We start from the raw sequence: 17,620 nt of genomic DNA on the forward strand, positions 1-17,620 counted from the left end.
GATATTACAGGAGTTATAATAGTTTTGTGATACAGTCTCTCCAAGTTATTTATAGTAGAATGTAAAGTGATATAATATAGGGTAGAATTCACTTTGAGCTTTAAGATCGTTACATAATATGGAGATTCAAAGAAGTAAATCAGTCACATCTAGCAGAGTTATCTAGAAAGGTCTTGTCAACGACTTGGCACTTAATTAAACTTTATCTTCCTAAATGTTAACGCTGCTTCAATATGTGCACATGAATAAAAATATTAATATATAAACACCTTATATTCTTATACAAAACTCTAAAATTTTAAAAGTGTATAACAAATTAGATACAAATGAAACTGCAAAATCAGTAAAAATTCAATTTACAATATTAACGTGATGGATAGCGATATGTTGCTGAAACCAAATCCTTGCTTACAATGTAAATTTCTATGGGTTAGTGTTTTAAAGTGAAGGTTTTACAGCCAGGCTATTTGAATCCTGGCTTTGCTACTTCCATTCTATATGCCCATGGACAAGTTGCGTAGCCTTCCAGGCTTTATCATCTATAAAATGGGAGTTCGTAAGTCATAGGATTATTGTGAAGACTAAATAAGTTAGTACGTGTAAAATGAAGAGACCGCTCCATACATGATAATAAATATGCAGTGATTCCTGGCAGTTATTGTTGACTGTGATTGCAAAGATGATTTTGAACTCAGTACTCCTGCCATTGAATGTCATGTAGTGACTCAGTTCTCCCACTTGCATTCTTACCACTATGAAACTTGGTTCTGATATCTTTGACATGCATTGACATGACCGCATCATTAACCTAACTTGTCTCTAAGAGAAAATGCCTATTTCCTTACAATGAGAAATATAGTTATCACATGGGCCGGATTAGTTACATGAGCCTTCCCACTATAGTCAGCAATCTCACACCGATTCTCTCCCCCAGGAATTAACTAGAAAGTTGAGATGTTGAGAATTCATTGTGATGGTTCTAGGAGTCCTGAAGTTCTTTCCCTGGGTCATGTTTGCCAAAACAAACAAAAGGCATAATCAGAAGGTGGCTTGGAGGCATGAAATCAAAGTCTATCAACTAGAAAACTATATTCATTTCTACACTATAGGTAGCAGGACTGATCCTGTTTAAGATTAAACTTGGAAGGTACATAGAATTTTTAAAAAGGGAAGTGTATTCAGATGGTGGAAATAGCTAGGGCATAGGTATAAAGGTAAGGATATATGTTTTATGTCCTAGGGACAGTGAATTATGTGATTTAGAGCACAGGATTTATGAAAGGGAGTAATGCGAGATTAAACTAAGGAGGTGGGTTGGAGCCACTTCCTGGAGGACTTTGAACACCAGAATGAGAAATCAGGCATGCACTCTCTCCGCCCCTGCTCCCAGTTTTGTAGAAACAAAACGGTACCTTAGGAAGCTTGATCTGGAGACCGTATTTGGATAGGATAGAGTGGGGGAGGGACTAGAGGTAAGTGAATCAGAGAGAAGGTGATCACAATAGTTCATCTGAAAGTATCCCGCCTAAAGAGAGAGGCAGTTGAAGGCAAATAGTGTGTTAGGCTATAGGATTTGACAGGGTATTGTATGTGAACATCGATAGGGAGTGGAGTTTAAAAATATCAGAATTTTAGTTTGAAGGAATGGTAGTGGCAATAGTCTGGTTTTGTGGGAAGTATAAAGGAGGCTTTGGATATGTTGAATTGGGGTGTAGCAGAATACTCCAGTACAGGCACCCAGCAGGAAACTGGCAAGTCCAGAAGTAGAAACGAGGATAAAAATTGGGGAGTTGTCTTGCAGAGTACAGTTGAAATTGTGAAAGATCACCATGGGAGAGCAGAGAGAGGGACAGAGGACTACAGACATGGAGGAATGCTTCCTTCCCTTAAGAGGGAAGGAAGGGAAGAGGGATCAGGAAAGGAATCCTTCAAGAACCGAGGGAGCTAAATCTTCAAAAACTGAGACCATACAGAACTGACCATACAGAACTGCAAAAGGGAGGGAGGTCTGACGACTGGGAAAGGGCTGTAGGATTTGATGATTGGAAGTCACCGCTGACTCGCAGGACAGAATATTCTTTCCTGCCACCTCATACATTAGGGCAGTACCAGGGAATAGAGTGCATGGCTGCAGAGGGAGTGGAGGCAGTGCTTTCAAACAGCTCTTTCAACAGGTTTTGCAATGGAAGGAAGAGGACAGAAGATGGGCAGAGGGTGATAGTGGGTTCCAAGAAATATTTACTTTGTTTTCTTTATAGATGAGGATAATTTTAGCTGAGAAAGAGCAGAGAGCAATAATAATGAAGGAATCAAGAGGATCAAGTGATCACTTATGTTCTCTAAGAAGGCTAGAAGGAATGTGACCAAGAGCACCAGTGGGTGGTTTAGCCTTGGTAAAGGAAATGGATCTAATTCAGAAACGAGGGCCAAAGCAGTAGTGAGAGACTACCACAAAACTTTGAAAGGGAAGGAAAGAACATGGAGAGAGAGTGAGAAGTTATCAGTATTCTCAAAAAAGATAAGGCAAAGGAGTCGAGAGAGGAGATAGGATCAGAGCTGGGGTTTGATGATAGGAAAGGTCTGGAACAGCTGCTGCTCCTGGGCATTCATTAGGGAGTTCACCAGGTGAGAAAAGCGGTCATAAGGATATAGCAAGTATCAGCCAGCATGGATCTGTGCTGGAAAGTATGAGTGTATTTTTCCAGGAGTATTAAACTCAGTGATGACGAGGAAAGTAAATGCAGTGTGTTGTGCAGAATTGAAAAGATGGCAGAAGATCATGGGGACAAGGGATTCTAATAGTTTACAAAGTGCTTTGTTGAAATTACAGCAAGAACTCCTAGATGGGTAAGGATGCAAATAAAGTCTAAAAAGGTTATTAAAGGTTTTGATGAGGATAATGAGCAGATTCAGTAAAGGAATAGGAAATGTGAAGGGAGTAGAAATTGTGGTCAGTTTTCTGAGAGTAAGGTAGACAGTCTATAACACCAAAGTGTTGTTAGATAAATTCACCTAGCAGGAGATTGTGTGGAAGAGTGATGTGAACCTCTTGGAGAAGGAAGACGGTAACAAGGAAGATGAGAGGCTTGAATAAATCAATGGCTTGAGCTTCAGCTAAGAGTAGTTGGTGAGTTCAGGAGGAAAAGTAATAGTGTAGAAGGAACAGTACCTTGCAAGGGCACTGTAACTTTACTTCTGGTATTTAAAAACCCTAGCCCTAGCTCCTACATGTACTTTGCCTTTGGGTAAATTATCTAACTTGTTAAGCTCCAATTTCTTTGTCTTTGAAAACAAGATAAAAATGGTGTCTACCTCATAGGATTATCATGAGAATGACATTAGACAGTGTATGTAAAGCATACAGCACAAAACCTGCCAAATAAGTACATGAGGTGTTCTTGCTGCTGTTGCTATTGACATTGACATGCACAAAAGATGTGTAGGTCTTGTATAAAGTGGGCTCTGCTGTGCCACTGAGTGTGGCGTAGGGTAGATATCACTTGTGGACAGTGTCACTCCTAACACTAAGAAGTATTAATACCACTGGTCATCTCTCACTTCTAAATGGTAGGACTGACCTACACTGAAGTTTTAAGAATTTGTATCATCAAAGAAACACTGTAAAATTAGTAAATTGGTGGAGGATGGGAATATCCATGGAATCAAGGAAAATTGTTCACAATTGAACAAGACCAATAGAAAGGGCTAGTAGGTTTGCACCACATCAAAATAAATTGTTTCATAGAGTTATATTTCTAGAGTTGAAGCCTACAGTGCCAGGGATTAGCAATGTAAAGGGTAGGGTCGCAACCCAGAAGACCATGTTAGCTGTAGGCAAGCAGGCTGCTGCTCACGGGAGACACACAGGTACAGTGACAGAAACCCAAGTGTCAAAATGAGATAGGCAGCAGGAGCTAAGGTGAAGGAGAGACTTCCTTTTTTTTTTTTTTTTTTTTTAAACCTTGGTGCTCTTCAGATGGCCCATGGAACCTCAGTTCTAGGAAAACATAGCTTTGAAAGTGAAAAAGTGACTCTGAGCTCTACGTTACTTGACCCATTCTCCTAGTCCTTGGAATTTGCTCCGTAGTTTTTAAATGTTTAGTCACGTGAATAGAAATCTTTGACTTATGGTTCTACCTCTCTTACTACTTTTCTTGCTGTTTTTGACAGGTCAATGGCCAAGACCTCAGGAACTTGCTGCACCAGGATGCTGTAGACCTTTTTCGTAACGCAGGCTATGCCGTGTCCCTGAGAGTGCAGCACAGGGTAGGTGTCGACTGCGGCCAGCGAGCTGGCGCCGAGCTTTCGTATCATTCCTGGGTGTAAAGCGCAGAGTCATCTTCCATAGTGCATTTGGCTTTTTTGTTTGTTTGTTTTTTCTTTCATTCTCACTCTTTTGAAAAGTTTGTCTGGCACAGGCAGGGGTCTTCAGGGACTTCCACTACTCATGAAAGGAAATTCAGACAGTCTGCTTACAGCCTAGGTCCTACCTTCCGGGCGATGTGCCTTAAATATAAAGCCTGACAACCAAATTAAAATAAATGGCGAGAAAATTCAACAGAATCAATTTTCTTTTTTAGTGGGGAAGGAAACCTGTGTCTGCCCTTGAACATACCTATTAATGAAACTTGAAGTGTAGAGGTGGGGGTTTTCTGATACCCACCGTGTGCTTTTCCCTATCACCACATGAACCCTTTTCTTATCAACTTGGTGACCCTCTTGACCAAAGCTCTAATGCTCAAAGGGGATCTCCAGGAGAAAGGAAATGGAATTCAGAATTTAGTCAAGGGGCACCTGAGTGGCTCGGTGGGTTAAGCATATGCCTTCGGCTCAGGTCATGATCCTGGAGTTCTGGGATTGAGCCCTGCGTCGGGCTCCCTGCTCAGTGGGGAGTCGGCGTCTCCCTCTGCCTCCCTGCCCCCCCTGCCCACATGTGCTCGCGCTCTCACTCACTGTCTCAAATAAATAAATTAAAAAAAATTTTTTTTAAAGAATTTAGTCAAAGCAGCACCTCTCCCTGCATCCACTTCTTAGTTCCTAGTGTTTTATAATTTGGATGGTGGGTGGAGAAGCCAGGTAGACCTAATTCCTCCCGTGGCACCAAGGACTTTGGGGTGCATTTACAGCACAGGTTCAGTGTGCCCTCTTAAATGATGCTGTCATTGCCTCACTCAGCTCTTGAGTGAGGCTTCAGAGGCTGAAGAAGAGCTTGACAGGAGATGGTACAAAGCTGAAGGGGTGAGGCATGAAAGATATCAGGGTTGCAAGCAGAATCTGTGTGATGGATTAGAAAACAGGTCAGTAGGAGACAGTATTGGTAATCAGCTACTTCTGCCTTGGCTCTTCTGTTTCTAAAGCATGGAAGACTTGATGCAATAGTAAAGGCAAGTAGTGAATGTAAGTATACACTTCAGGTATGATTAGAGTTCTTTTTGAAGGCATGTGGGAAATGATTTCCAAAGTTCACGTTTTGGAAAACGTCCATAAATAATTTCTAATAAAACAGAGTAACCCCTAATAAAACTCTGGTCAGAGAATTGGCCTAGCCCTAAAAACCGTATGTTGTTCTTGGGCATGCCCTCTCAGGACATCTGAACAGGAAACGAGTGAAGATGTAGAGATGGGCTAAAGGATAGAAAAGGTAGTTTATGCAGCGCTGCCTTTCAGACTGAAGGGTCAGACTTTTCACAGGTTGTAATGAGGAGGTTAAATTGAACCGAAATGAGATGGCATCACAACTGTAGCAAGTTAGCTATTAAAAGTTAATATGAAGAGGGGCGCCTGAGTGGCTCAGTCAGTTAAGCATCTGACTCTTGGTTTTGGCTCAGGTCATGACCTCAGAGTCGTGGGATCAAGCCCCACATTGGGCTCCACGCTGGGCATGGACCCTGCTTAGGATTCTTTCTCTCCCTCTGCCCCTTCCCCCACCCGCCTCCATGCCCCCACTTGCTTGCTAAAAAAAGTTAATATGAAGAAATGCCACCCAGCCTCAAAAGGGAATGCTTATTAGGCAGTGGAAAATTATTACCACTAGGATGTGATTTGTTTTTACTTGTTTATCTCTGAGTCTTTTACCTCTGTGCCATGTAGGTTTCCTCTTTATCTGTGTCTAGTGTTACAAAATAGATATGAAGGCCATGACACCGTATCAGGAGATGTTGGTGCCTTTGGGGAATTGGAAAGTATTTCCAGACATGGCACCGTACCTGTGTTACTGTTGCTCAGATCTGCCCTTACTGCTTTCTGACAACTGGCAGTCTTTCTAAGTAACCATTTCTAGGAAGGTGGGCACCCTCTGCGCCTGCCCAGTCATTTTGAGGTTCCCTACAGGATCAATAGGCTTCATTTCCTATCTTCATTTTCCTAGTATGATACACACAGAGCTTGGTGGAGGCAATAGAGAAACAGAAAGTGGTTATCTCTCACCCTCGGGTCCCTCTAGGTCAGTAGCACAGCAAGGTTAAATGCCTCCCCATCAGGCTTCTTTCCAGGGAGTTGATGGCACTGATGTATCAATTGAGAACAGAGAGGACTCCTTCTGCTGGACAGTGCTTGGAGGTTACAGCTTTGGGTGGTCTAGACCCAGGTGATGTGTAACCTGGACACTTCAGCTGGGGTAAACACACATTGCTCACTAGAGATAACGTTTTTCTCTCCCTTCCAGTTACAGGTGCAGAATGGGCCTATAGGACATCGAAGTGAAGGGGAGCCGAGTGGCATCCCCACAGCTCTGGTGCTGCTGCCTGTGTTCGCCCTCACCGTGATAGCAGCCTGGGCCTTCATGAGATACCGGCAGCAACTCTGAAAAGCTTGCTCTCTTCCAGTCCTCCCGCTAGAAGACACATTTCCTTTCCCTCTCACCCTCGTCCCCTGCCATTCTCCCATGTCCTTCCCTCTCTCTGCGTAGCCAACACATCATTGAAAGAGACTGCTACCCAAGCAGGACCTCTCTGTCCAAATCTCCACATCCTCATATCTCATGGGAGAGTGAAGGCATCGTTTGAAAGAAGGCTGAAGAAAAGACATGCTTAGAACAAATGGGGAGTTACGTATTTTGCTAGGACTGCCAATAGAAGTTCAGCTACAATCCAAAGAGGGAAAGGTCCAGTCTTCCCATCAGCACGGGTGATACCTTTTTCTTAGCTGGCAAGCCTCAAAGGCCAGCTGTGTGATTGAAAGAAGAGAGGATTTTTCTTCTAATCATCTTCCTTGGGAAGTTTTTGTGGCCTTTATTTAATTTCTATCTACATACTTGGGTGCCTATATCAAACACAGGATAATGAGAGCATTTTTACTTTTGTAAAAAAGCAAATGCGTGCACATTCGCACGCACACGCACGCACACGCACGGACACACACATCCATACGTGACAGTATAGTAGTGATGCCTTATGGAGAATTAAAGAAGTGGAAAGCTGCTTTTGGTTTCAGGTTTCTGATAGAAGGGAAGTTCTTAATGGAAGAATTGGATATATAGCAGGAGTGAGACAGTGAGCCTTGAAAGAGGATGCCCAATCCGAGTCATTAAAAAAAAAAAAAAAAGGAAAACCGAAGCAACTAATTAAGGATCTTAGAACAGTATTTCTTCTCATAATAGCTATGCTGAAGTGGGGGTGAAATGTCATAATCCAGCTTTGGTGTGATCCATCTGTTCCCCACACCTCGAGATGTAAAGATAAATCATACTTGTTCTCTGGGCTGCCCCAGTGAATTTTTTGGTACCTCACAGGCCTGTTAAAGGATCAGTTGGGATGATTGTCGGAGCTTTGGGGATGGGGCCAGACCAACCCAGGGAAAAAAACTCTAAAAGACAAAAGGGTAATGCCTCCAAGGTGGCCCCTGAACCGTCTCAGGCCATCTAACAGATTTTTTGGTTTCTAGTGACAGGCAAATTCTGAGAGAAGGAACTGCTCTCTGGCAGGGTAGACATGAAATCAGCTCTGCTTCTGATTCAGTTGAGAGAGTTTGGGTTGCGGGTTTTTTTGAAAGGCTCTAGGCATTGGCTATGGCTTCTAATAAACCATATTGCACGGAAGGGGAAGAAAAAGGTTTTTTTTGTTTGTTTTGTTTTTTAGTGGGTAGGGAAGTTTGGTGGCTGTTTCATGGGGAAACCTTGAGAGAAGGATACGGATGAATGGACGCTCAGGAATACCAAAGACATTAATGAGGTAGGAGCCATTCTGTTCATGTGATGTCAAACGTTGGTTTTAAACAAGCACTAAGGAGAGCTGAACCAAGGCTAATTCTCTGGCTTTAAAAAAATCCTTTCCATCCTCCAAATATGTTGTCTAGACTGTAGGCCTTAGATAATCCTGACAGCATGAGTATGAAGACTTTCCCTGAGGCAACCAGTTCTGTCCAGTTTTTAGCTTGGACAATCCAGTTAGCATTTTACGGATGTTGACTAGACACCAGCTTTGTTAAGACCCTTCTACAAAGAGTGTCAGATTTATATTGCAGACAGCAAAAGGGAACGGTTCCTGAGAAGACACTTAAGAAAGTTCTATGGAGAAAGGAGACAAATGAAGGACCCTTGAGGAGCTCACAGTCTAGTTAGAGTTCATAAATAGATGAGAAGTTAAAAGTATATCATCAGGTTAAGTAACAGTTGAAAACAGTAAGAAATGGGAAAAGAAATTCAGAACACAACGTAGTAACAGAGAAGTGCAGGCAGCCATCACCACCCCCCCAACTCCAAAAAAGAGAGCTGCCACATAATGGCTTCAGGCCAGAGTGGGAGGGAAGGCTTTTAAAGGTACAAACCCTCATAAGACCTTGCTTCTGGGCCAACCATTGGTATAGGGAGAAACTTGCTTTAAACAATCCTGGTAGGACTTAGGCCTTTAGACCTGAGTTGTTCAGTACCTTTGAGCCTCACTTAGACGGCTGCACCCGTAGGTCAGCAGAGACGCATGAACGCTATTCCAGGTCTCACCTTGACCAGCCCGGCCGTGCCGGCACAAGCCCTGCCGCCCTCCCTGTGTCTGGAGGCGTGTGCAGCAGCTTCTGCGGTGGGCCTGCTTCCCTCCCAGGGTTCATCTCAGGGTTTGGACATCAACGCCTGAGACGATCTTGAGACTTTCAGAATGAAATGACGAGCAGGAGGAAAGCTATCTAGTTTGTTTGTTTGTTTGTTGGTAGGTGTAAATAAAAAGGACACCTGTCCCCTTGTTGGTAGAAGGTTTGCTTGTTCAATAATAGGGATTCTTATGCACTTTAATAATTTAGGTTTTCTCTGGAATTAGCGAGCATTTTAAAGATCCATGACTAAAGTTTCAGGCACGTGTGCTATTCAGTTTTTATTTCTGATTGTCTAGAAAACTAAATTATTATCCTAGGTGAGGTCTCAGAGGTATGATATAGATAGATAATGAGGTATCTATTGTAAGTCGTTAAAAATTCATGGTCTTTATATATCGGATCTATTATTTCTTTCACTTTATAGATTGTATCTAATAGTCCCGCTACCTAAATTACTGTGCTTAAAGTTTTGAAAATTGAGCGCAAGTATTTTAAGACAATATACTTAAAACACTTCTCCTATTTATCATCTTATATTACATATATGATTTTAATAAGACATTGTTTGCTTCAGTTGTCTCCTTCTCCTGCCAAGTTTTAATCTGTGCTATTGATTTAACTTAATTATTCACACCGTCTAGCTATGTGTAATGGAAAAAGGAAATTAATATTTGTTACTGCGTTTCGTGCCAGGTAGTGTACTAAACCCGGGTGGGTACACTATTTTGTTCATCACTCACAACTCTCGAGATCTAAGTATTGTTAAAAAGACACTAAGGAAAAGAATAAATTACTTTTCCTAAGATTACATAGGTGGTAATGATAGAAATCAGGAAATAACCTAGGACTTGAGGCGCCACTCTCAATGATATTTCTCACTGGCCGCGGCTCTCAAAGTGTGGTCTCTGGATAAAAGCATCGGCATCACTGGGGAACTTGTGAGAAAAGTAAGTTCTTGGGCTTCACCCCAGACCTACTGAATCAAACTGTGTACAGCACCCAGCAGTCTGTGTGTTAATAATCCCTCCAGGTGACTGATTTGCAGTAGAGTTTGAAAATCACTGCTCCCTGACAATAGTTGGCCCCTTTTTCTCAGGTTAGAATCATCTGAAGAGCTTATAAATTCTGGTTCCCAGCCTGTACCTAGACCAATTAAATAAAATCTCTGGGATGGGACTCAGGCAGCAGTAAAATAAAGTTCATAGGTGGATTCCACTGTGCAGTGTCAGTAGACAATGCTCCGTGGCATTTAAATTATTAAATAAAAACAAAAAAATAATAAGCAAATCACGCACAGGCATTTGCCCCAGGATAAAATGAGAATTTCGCTTGGGTCTTTTTCGAGCCCCGCTCCCTGTGAGTTTCTGCCCAAGTATAGATGTGGAATAAGAAATGGGGGTATTCTGCAGCTTCTTACTTGCTAAGGACTGACCAGCAAAATATATTAGCGTTTTAGTTTGTGCACCTGTTAAATAAATTAGAACCCAATCAAAAAACGTTGGAGCTAAAAGGGAGCAAGAAAGATTCTAGGATGAATCTATCTTAGAGATGAGAAAATCAAAGCTCAGAGAGGTAAACAACTCAGATCAAAGACTTTGTTGCAAAGATGCCCTTTCTGTCTCTTATTTATGTCTGGAATGGATGCACCACATGAACATAGAAGAAACTATCCTTTTTATCTCAACCCACTTCTCTCTCCTCTCTTTGGGCCTTGAATAGAGACTGGGGATTGCAAGCCGTCATGCAGAACCGGGAGATTCCACAGAAGAATCTACGAAAGCCCTAAGATAAAATTCAATCACATGAGTTCTCCTGTGACTAGTCCAGTAGTTCTAAACTAGAGAAGTGTGTTTTTTTGATGCTGGACATTGTTTTTATTGTGTAAATAGCAATTTAAACTATTATTTAAAGAAATGGAACAACATAAGAAACATTAGGTTGTCAAGTATGGGCCGGGGTGGGGAGTGGTATTCGTGTAATTTCATGTGGAGCCAATAAAGATTTTATTCTAGTCCATTTTAGTCAGAATTTATCTTTGGACAGATGAGGCTTTTTTCTTTCAGCACACGACTACCTATATATTGGGTGCTGATGATACAGAGACGCATGAGATCCAGTCACTCTAAGCTGAAATAGCTCATTATCTGAATGTGGGGGAGTATTCGTTGGTGATCTTAAAATATTTTGCTAACATCATCTAGAAATACAAGATTAAGTTATGAAGCTCTCAACCTCCTACCTATAATTGGTTCAGAGTTGGTTACTATCCTGGAATAAGCCCCTTTTGCTGTTTCTCTTTGATCTATAAGCAAATCTTTTTGAGACCAGCACTCACATCCCAAAGGGCAATTGTGATAAAAAAGAAGACTATTTTAAGGAATTCTGTTCTGATTGGAACCAGATTCTTAACTGCCATAGGCTCTTGCCTGATGTTGATAGTTACACACAGATACACTATAAAGCTTGATGTGCTTACCCGATGCCCTTGGTACTGTAACAACCTATATCGTAGGAAAGTATTGCTGTGTCTAAAGGAGTTCTACAAATGCTAGGTCCCGTTTCCAAACGTTTTCCATGCTCTTCATGTTCTTTTTCTTTTTGCTAGGGGAAGAGAGTAGGGGAGAGGGCTGAAGTCTGTTTTGAAATGCAAGTCAGTCATTAACAGAGTCGTTGACAAAAGAACTTCACTAAATTTATTAACCAATTATAGGAAAATGGGATGATCCCTCTTCCTAGTTTACAGATTTCCGAATTGAATCCCACTTTAATTCTGCATTTGCAATGCTGATTTGAATATGAGTTTCTTATTCCTAAATATATGTGCGTTTTTACCCCCAGGCCGTGTTACTTCTTATACGATTATTTCCCTTATGAATCTTGTTTTGCTTCCTTTCTACTTTGATCCTAGTTCACATTGCGTGCCTAGATCTAAACAGCAATCAGTTTCTCAGATCAAATAGATGCCCTGTTGCAACTTGGAAGACACAGGGACATAGAACCATATCTTCTAGAGAACATCGCCACAGATTAAACGTGTAAAAGAGGCCATTAAAATAGCTGATAATCTCTCCTAAACTTTGCTATTTGATACCAGAGATAGCAGATGAGAGAACAGTATATCTGACTGTGCCTAGCTCATATTGGCATTCATAAAAACTTGCTGCATTTGTCAGCGAATCTTACAATCTTTTTTCCACCTTATTTTGGAGATTATTGAATAAATATCTCCTTATTTTTCTGTCATCTTCTTACCATAGCATCTCACAGAACAGTGGAAAGAGGAAGAAGTCTAAATGACCAGTTTGGGGCTTAGCTTTGATATAGGAGATAAGGATAAGGGTACATACAGTCGCCAACATTTACTATCTTACTTATATCCCCTCTCTCCCCGGAAAGCCTGACAAGATATATAGAAGGCAGAAAAGGGTTTGTGCTGCAGAATGAAAAAGGGCTTGTCAGAACTGAATATTGACCTTTTGTCTAAGTTACTTCGCATATAGCTGACTTGGATATGAAGAGAAAAGGCAGTGTACCTTGGTCATCATTGCTCTGTCACATGACTTAAGCAAAGTTCAGACCCGAATGAAGTCCAAGGGCTAGTCTATCATTGTAGTGTGTACAGAATGGCCATTTTCTCCCTTGATGGGCAAAGAAGGTATGTCAGTTACCAATTACGTAACAAACCACTGCGAAACCTTGTGAGTTAAAACAATACTTTAATAATTTTTAAAAGATTCTGTGGGTTTCTGAGCGTTTCCTGCTGATACCATCTGGGGTCACATGCAGCTGCATCCATCTGATGGCAGAACAGGGGTGAGGGGTGGGTAGTCCAGAATGGCCTCACTTTGGCACTTAATGCTGGCTATTGGCTAGGGTGCCTTGATTCTTGACACATGGCCTCTCATCTGCCAATAGACTAGATCGAGCTCTTCACAGCATGGGGGGAGACCACATCTGGTCAAGTTTTGAAGCCAGACCAGAACTTTTTCTGTGCTCCTTATACTCCACCACATTGCTCTTGCTTGTGTGTTTAAGAGGAAAATAGTGTGTATAGAAGAATAACTTACTCATGGAACATTTATTTGCCAGAAGTCACAAAAAGTAGGGTCTCTTCAGGTGCAGATAGAAGACAGGGAATAAAAAAGGGTTGATAGTTTCCCCAATCTGTTTTGGATATGGGTATTAATAGAATAATTGAGGTATAGTAAGGCCAAAAGATCAGGAGACAACTGACATTGAAAAGATAGTTTGTTACACATGGTTCCCAAGAGAAGGGGACACACCATGCCATGGGGACCACAGAGGAAAACACTAGCATTGGTTGTAAGGCACTGGGAAAGGGAGGAGGCGCAGACAGGAACTGTTCCTGTGGTTGCATGGGAAGGAACAGGCAATGCCAGGTAAATAGGGTTAGGATTGGCTGGTTCGAATAATTTTAGTGGTCTGTGTGGCATACCTAGTTGTCTGGTATCTGGCCTTGGGGTGATTAGGGCATGTGAATAATGACCCTGAGTGTGAGAGCGCCATAAAGGAGTATAGGCTCCGGATTGGTTGGTTCGTATTGGAAAAGTACACTTGTGAGAGAGTTGTTCACTATCTGTAAAAATCGGTTAGCCCTGGAAGGAGCAGTCCCTTCAGGGTCAGCAAGGCCCCAGATGTCAAAACATTAAAATACAGAAAATAAAAAACCTAGTGAATACACATCCACTACTACTGTTGTGGGTTCTCTGTCCCTCTAATTTCTACCTTTACTCCCAAACCTACAGAAATGACTGAGATACCCAAAGGTAATCTGAACTCTCTAGAAAATAGCCAAGAACAAGGAAGGAAGCAATGACAACATTTTTTTTTTTAAACTCGAGCAATCAAGTATCACTAAACCCAGGAGCAAAAAGTCCTCAGTTTTATTTGATTTAATTTTCTAACAAGCTTGGTTAGCCGGTTTCCTAATCCATAATAAATTACTAGTTAAAATTATGGCTGGTTTCACTGCCTGCTAGGGTCTGGCAATACGTACCCTCCAGGGCCCCTGAGCAGTTAATGGGGAGTGATTCTTCGATGTCACAACTTTCATCCATCCTCAAACACAGTGCAATTTCAAACTTTACGTGAGGCCAGTGGTTAATTAGGAACCACTTTATAGAAAAGAGGTTTTCAGTTAGCTTTTCTGGACAGCAACCACTAAAGCAAAGGATCATGATCTGTCTCCAGCCACGTCAAAGGACCCTGGGTACCCAGTGGGCCTTGGGCCCATTCAGTTTGGTGGCATGATGCTTTCAGCATTTTATTTGGTCTCTTACTGACTATTCCCCACCACCACATTGTTCTTTGAATCTTAGTCCAAACCACCATCCAATTTCATGTGGACTACTGCGTTAGCTTTCTAACTGCCCTCTTCACTAGCCATGTGTCCCCCTCCAATTTGCTTGCCTTAGACTAGAGATCCTGGTAAAATAGATTCAATCATGTCTTTCCTCTGCTTACAAATCCCCTCGAAGTTTCCCACTGCCCTTAGGATTCAGTCCACAATACTCAAAGTTCCTGCCTGCTTCTCTGAACTCATTTCACCCAACACTTAACCCTTTCTCTCTGATCCCTCCCCTCCCCGGCCTTTTGGTTACTCAGAAATGACAGACTCCCTGCTTAGTGGAAAGCCTGCTTCTCCCTCTCCCACTCCCCCTGCTTGTGTTCCCTCTCTTGCTGCCTCTCTCTCTCTCAAATAAATAAAATCTTTAAAAAAAAAGAAAAAAGAAAAAAATGCCAGTCTCTTCCCCTCATGGTCTTCAAACGAACTTTGAAGTTTGTGTGTTTTCTCCTCTACTGATTTTCTAATGAAATTCTTAACTTCATGTTATTTCTTCAGAAGCCTTCTGTTTAGTTTTCTTTTTTTTTAAGATTTATTTATTTTTTTAAAAAAGATTTTAATTATTTATTTGAGAGAGAGAATGAAAGAGAGAGTGAGAGAGCATGAGAGGGGGGAGGGTCAGAGGGAGAAGCAGACTCCCCGCACTGAGCAGGAAGCCTGACGCGGGATTCAATCCTGAGACTCCAGGATCATGACCTGAGCTGAAGGCAGTCGTTTAACTGACTGAGCCACCCAAGCACCTTATTTATTTTAGAGAGAGGGAGAGCGTGAGCATGTGTGAGTGGGGGGGAGGGAGGGCGAGAATCTCAAGCATACTCCCCACTGAGCATGGAGCCCAACACAGGGCTCGATCTCACAACCCTGAGATCATGACCTGAGTCAAAATCAAGAGTCAGGGGACACTTAACTGACTGAGCCACCCAGATGCCCCAAAGCCTTCTGTTTTCAAGCTTGTCTAGCCCCAAGGGCACCCTCGGCTTGGTTCCCTTGCTACAGCCTGCACATCCCCTCCCCATCACCACGTGCTTCACGCATCTGCTCCCCACAGCCCTATCTGCCTCACCACAGAAGCCTCCACAAATTAGCCCTTTAACATCCAGCTTCTCCATCCCTTAGACCATCTGAATACCAACTTCTTATGCATTTACATTTTTTTTCAAGTTTGCTTCTTTTTTCTCATTGGTGCGCTAGTCTCCAATCATTCTTCTTGGACTTCTGATTTTTCCCTGGACATCAAATCTGGGGTTACACAGAAAATGATAATTTTTTGACAGACACCAATATGTACAGACAGTAAAATAACTTTGCACCCTGTCCTCATAAAAGTCAGGCTTTAAGAACTCAAATGCTTCCATAAACCTTCAAACAACTGGCAGGGGAAGTTGATATAAGCCCTATGATCATACAGTCAGAAGGAAAAGGCTTTTGGATTCATGAAATGGCAAATTCCTTTGAGGTACCAGTAAAGCTACCTATATAATAGTCCCCAAGAAGAACTTAATAGAGAAGGAAAATTTTGCATGGAGATGGAGGTACAGGAAACAAGTGCTTCCCACTCCTTTTTAAGTAGGTTAATGTAGAGCTTGTTTAAACAAGCATTCAACAAAAAGCAAATTCAAATAATTCAAAATAAAGTACAAAAAATCGCATTAAAGGAGACCCATAGCAACACTGTTTATATGCCTATCCCCCCAATCCTAAATTCTCTTTCATTCTATAACTGCTCCAGACTCTTGCCCATGAATCTACACAATTTTTTCCCAGCACTCCCCACTGTGCAGTTTAACTTAACCTCTCAGGCTAAATGCTCCCACCTTATTGCTTCAGTCCCCAGGTTTGCAAGGTGTCTCTTCTTTGAAGAGACTGGGGTGACAGAAGATTGGAGAAATACCTCCAAAATAGAATTTTTAGTCTCACTTTAATAAAGTTTATCCTGATCAGTCCAAAATCTCCCTTGGCTCAGCTCAGGTGATGCTTCTTTGGGGCACAGGGGATGGGAGGTTTGACTCATTTCCTCAGCCTCAGAACCAAAAATTAAGCCCCAACGTTCAAATTCAAACTCTGAAGTATCCTTCCCTCTCTCCTGTTTTCATCTTGCTTATATGCTATTTGGAGCAACAATGACTTTATACATGAAAACTGATAATACAGTGTGATAGTGTTCTGTGATATATATTAGTCAAAGGCCACTGGAGCTCTGAGAAGGGAGTAATTTATATTGCCTGTGGAGTAAGGGAGGCTTCAAGAACGTGTTGTCCTTGAAGCTGCATTTCGAAGATGTGGAAATTCATGCAATACTTAGGGGAAAATATCTCCTCCAAGATGGAGTATGGAGTGAATGAAGAAGAGTCACAGAAAAGGCAGGCCATTAAAAAGGACCTTAAATTCCTTGCGAAGAAAATTGGAGTGACTAGTGTAGGCAAACAACAAACAAATAAACAAAACCAACCAAGAGAATCTCATCGCTTAAGCTTTTTAGATAACTTTTCAGCAGAGTGGAAGACAGACTTAAGAATCACAATTAAGGTACGTTTGTTTTTTGGGTTTTTTCATATTTGACCCAGTAGGGCTATGGATATGGGTGTTATTACAGCTGGTGAAACGTAGAGCTGGAGTTTCTCCTCTGAAGACCACTTAGGGATGACTTCAATAGGTGGAAAGATGACAAAGGATTAAACCAGGAACATTTCAGTGGCAACAGAGGCAGGGACAGACGGGAAGATCTCAGGGATAACATGGGAAATGTTACTCCATGTCACCTGTATTTTATACTATTATGTCATCCCAAGTAGTACTAGGTAGGTGAGGCTTTCTCTGACTCACCCTGGCAAATGGCACGTGGGGGGTGTTTCCTAAGTAACTATTGTGCTTAAGGCACGTGTTCATTTGCCCATTAAACTGCCCCCTTCTTAAAGGCAGGGATTATATCTTTTCATCTCTGTTTCCCTCGAACCTTCTAATGACCTGCAAAAATATATGCTGGAGGGTTGCAGAATGAGTGGAAAACAAACACTCATAAATGAAGACTACAGGCTACCTAGTGGTTAAAGCACTAGCATTAAAGGATCAGTGATATCAAGGCACTACACTGCCATTCAACCTTCCCTTTCGTGGTGATTTATTTATTTCTAAATCTTTATTAAACTGGTAAACTCCCCATCCCACAAACAGCCAGAGTACCAGAAGCTGCAATATTGGCTCCAAAGTAACTTTTTTTTCTTGGCTGATTTTATA

General features: G+C 41.8%; 1 protein-coding gene across 1 annotated transcript in view; it reads left to right on the forward strand.

Annotated features, from left to right (window-relative positions):
- The window catches only part of SYNJ2BP (synaptojanin 2 binding protein), a 37,833-nt gene extending 26,798 nt beyond the window's left edge, over positions 1–11,035 (forward strand). The window contains exons 3-4 of the mRNA XM_026519632.4: positions 4,171–4,266; positions 6,665–11,035. Coding sequence (XP_026375417.1) covers positions 4,171–4,266; positions 6,665–6,805 — 237 coding nt within the window. The 3' untranslated portion in view covers positions 6,806–11,035. The remainder of the gene's footprint in view (positions 1–4,170; positions 4,267–6,664) is intronic.
- The last annotated feature ends 6,585 nt before the right edge of the window (positions 11,036–17,620 follow it).

Source organism: Ursus arctos, unplaced genomic scaffold, assembly GCF_023065955.2.
Source record: "Ursus arctos isolate Adak ecotype North America unplaced genomic scaffold, UrsArc2.0 scaffold_25, whole genome shotgun sequence".
Classification (NCBI taxonomy): domain Eukaryota; kingdom Metazoa; phylum Chordata; class Mammalia; order Carnivora; family Ursidae; genus Ursus; species Ursus arctos.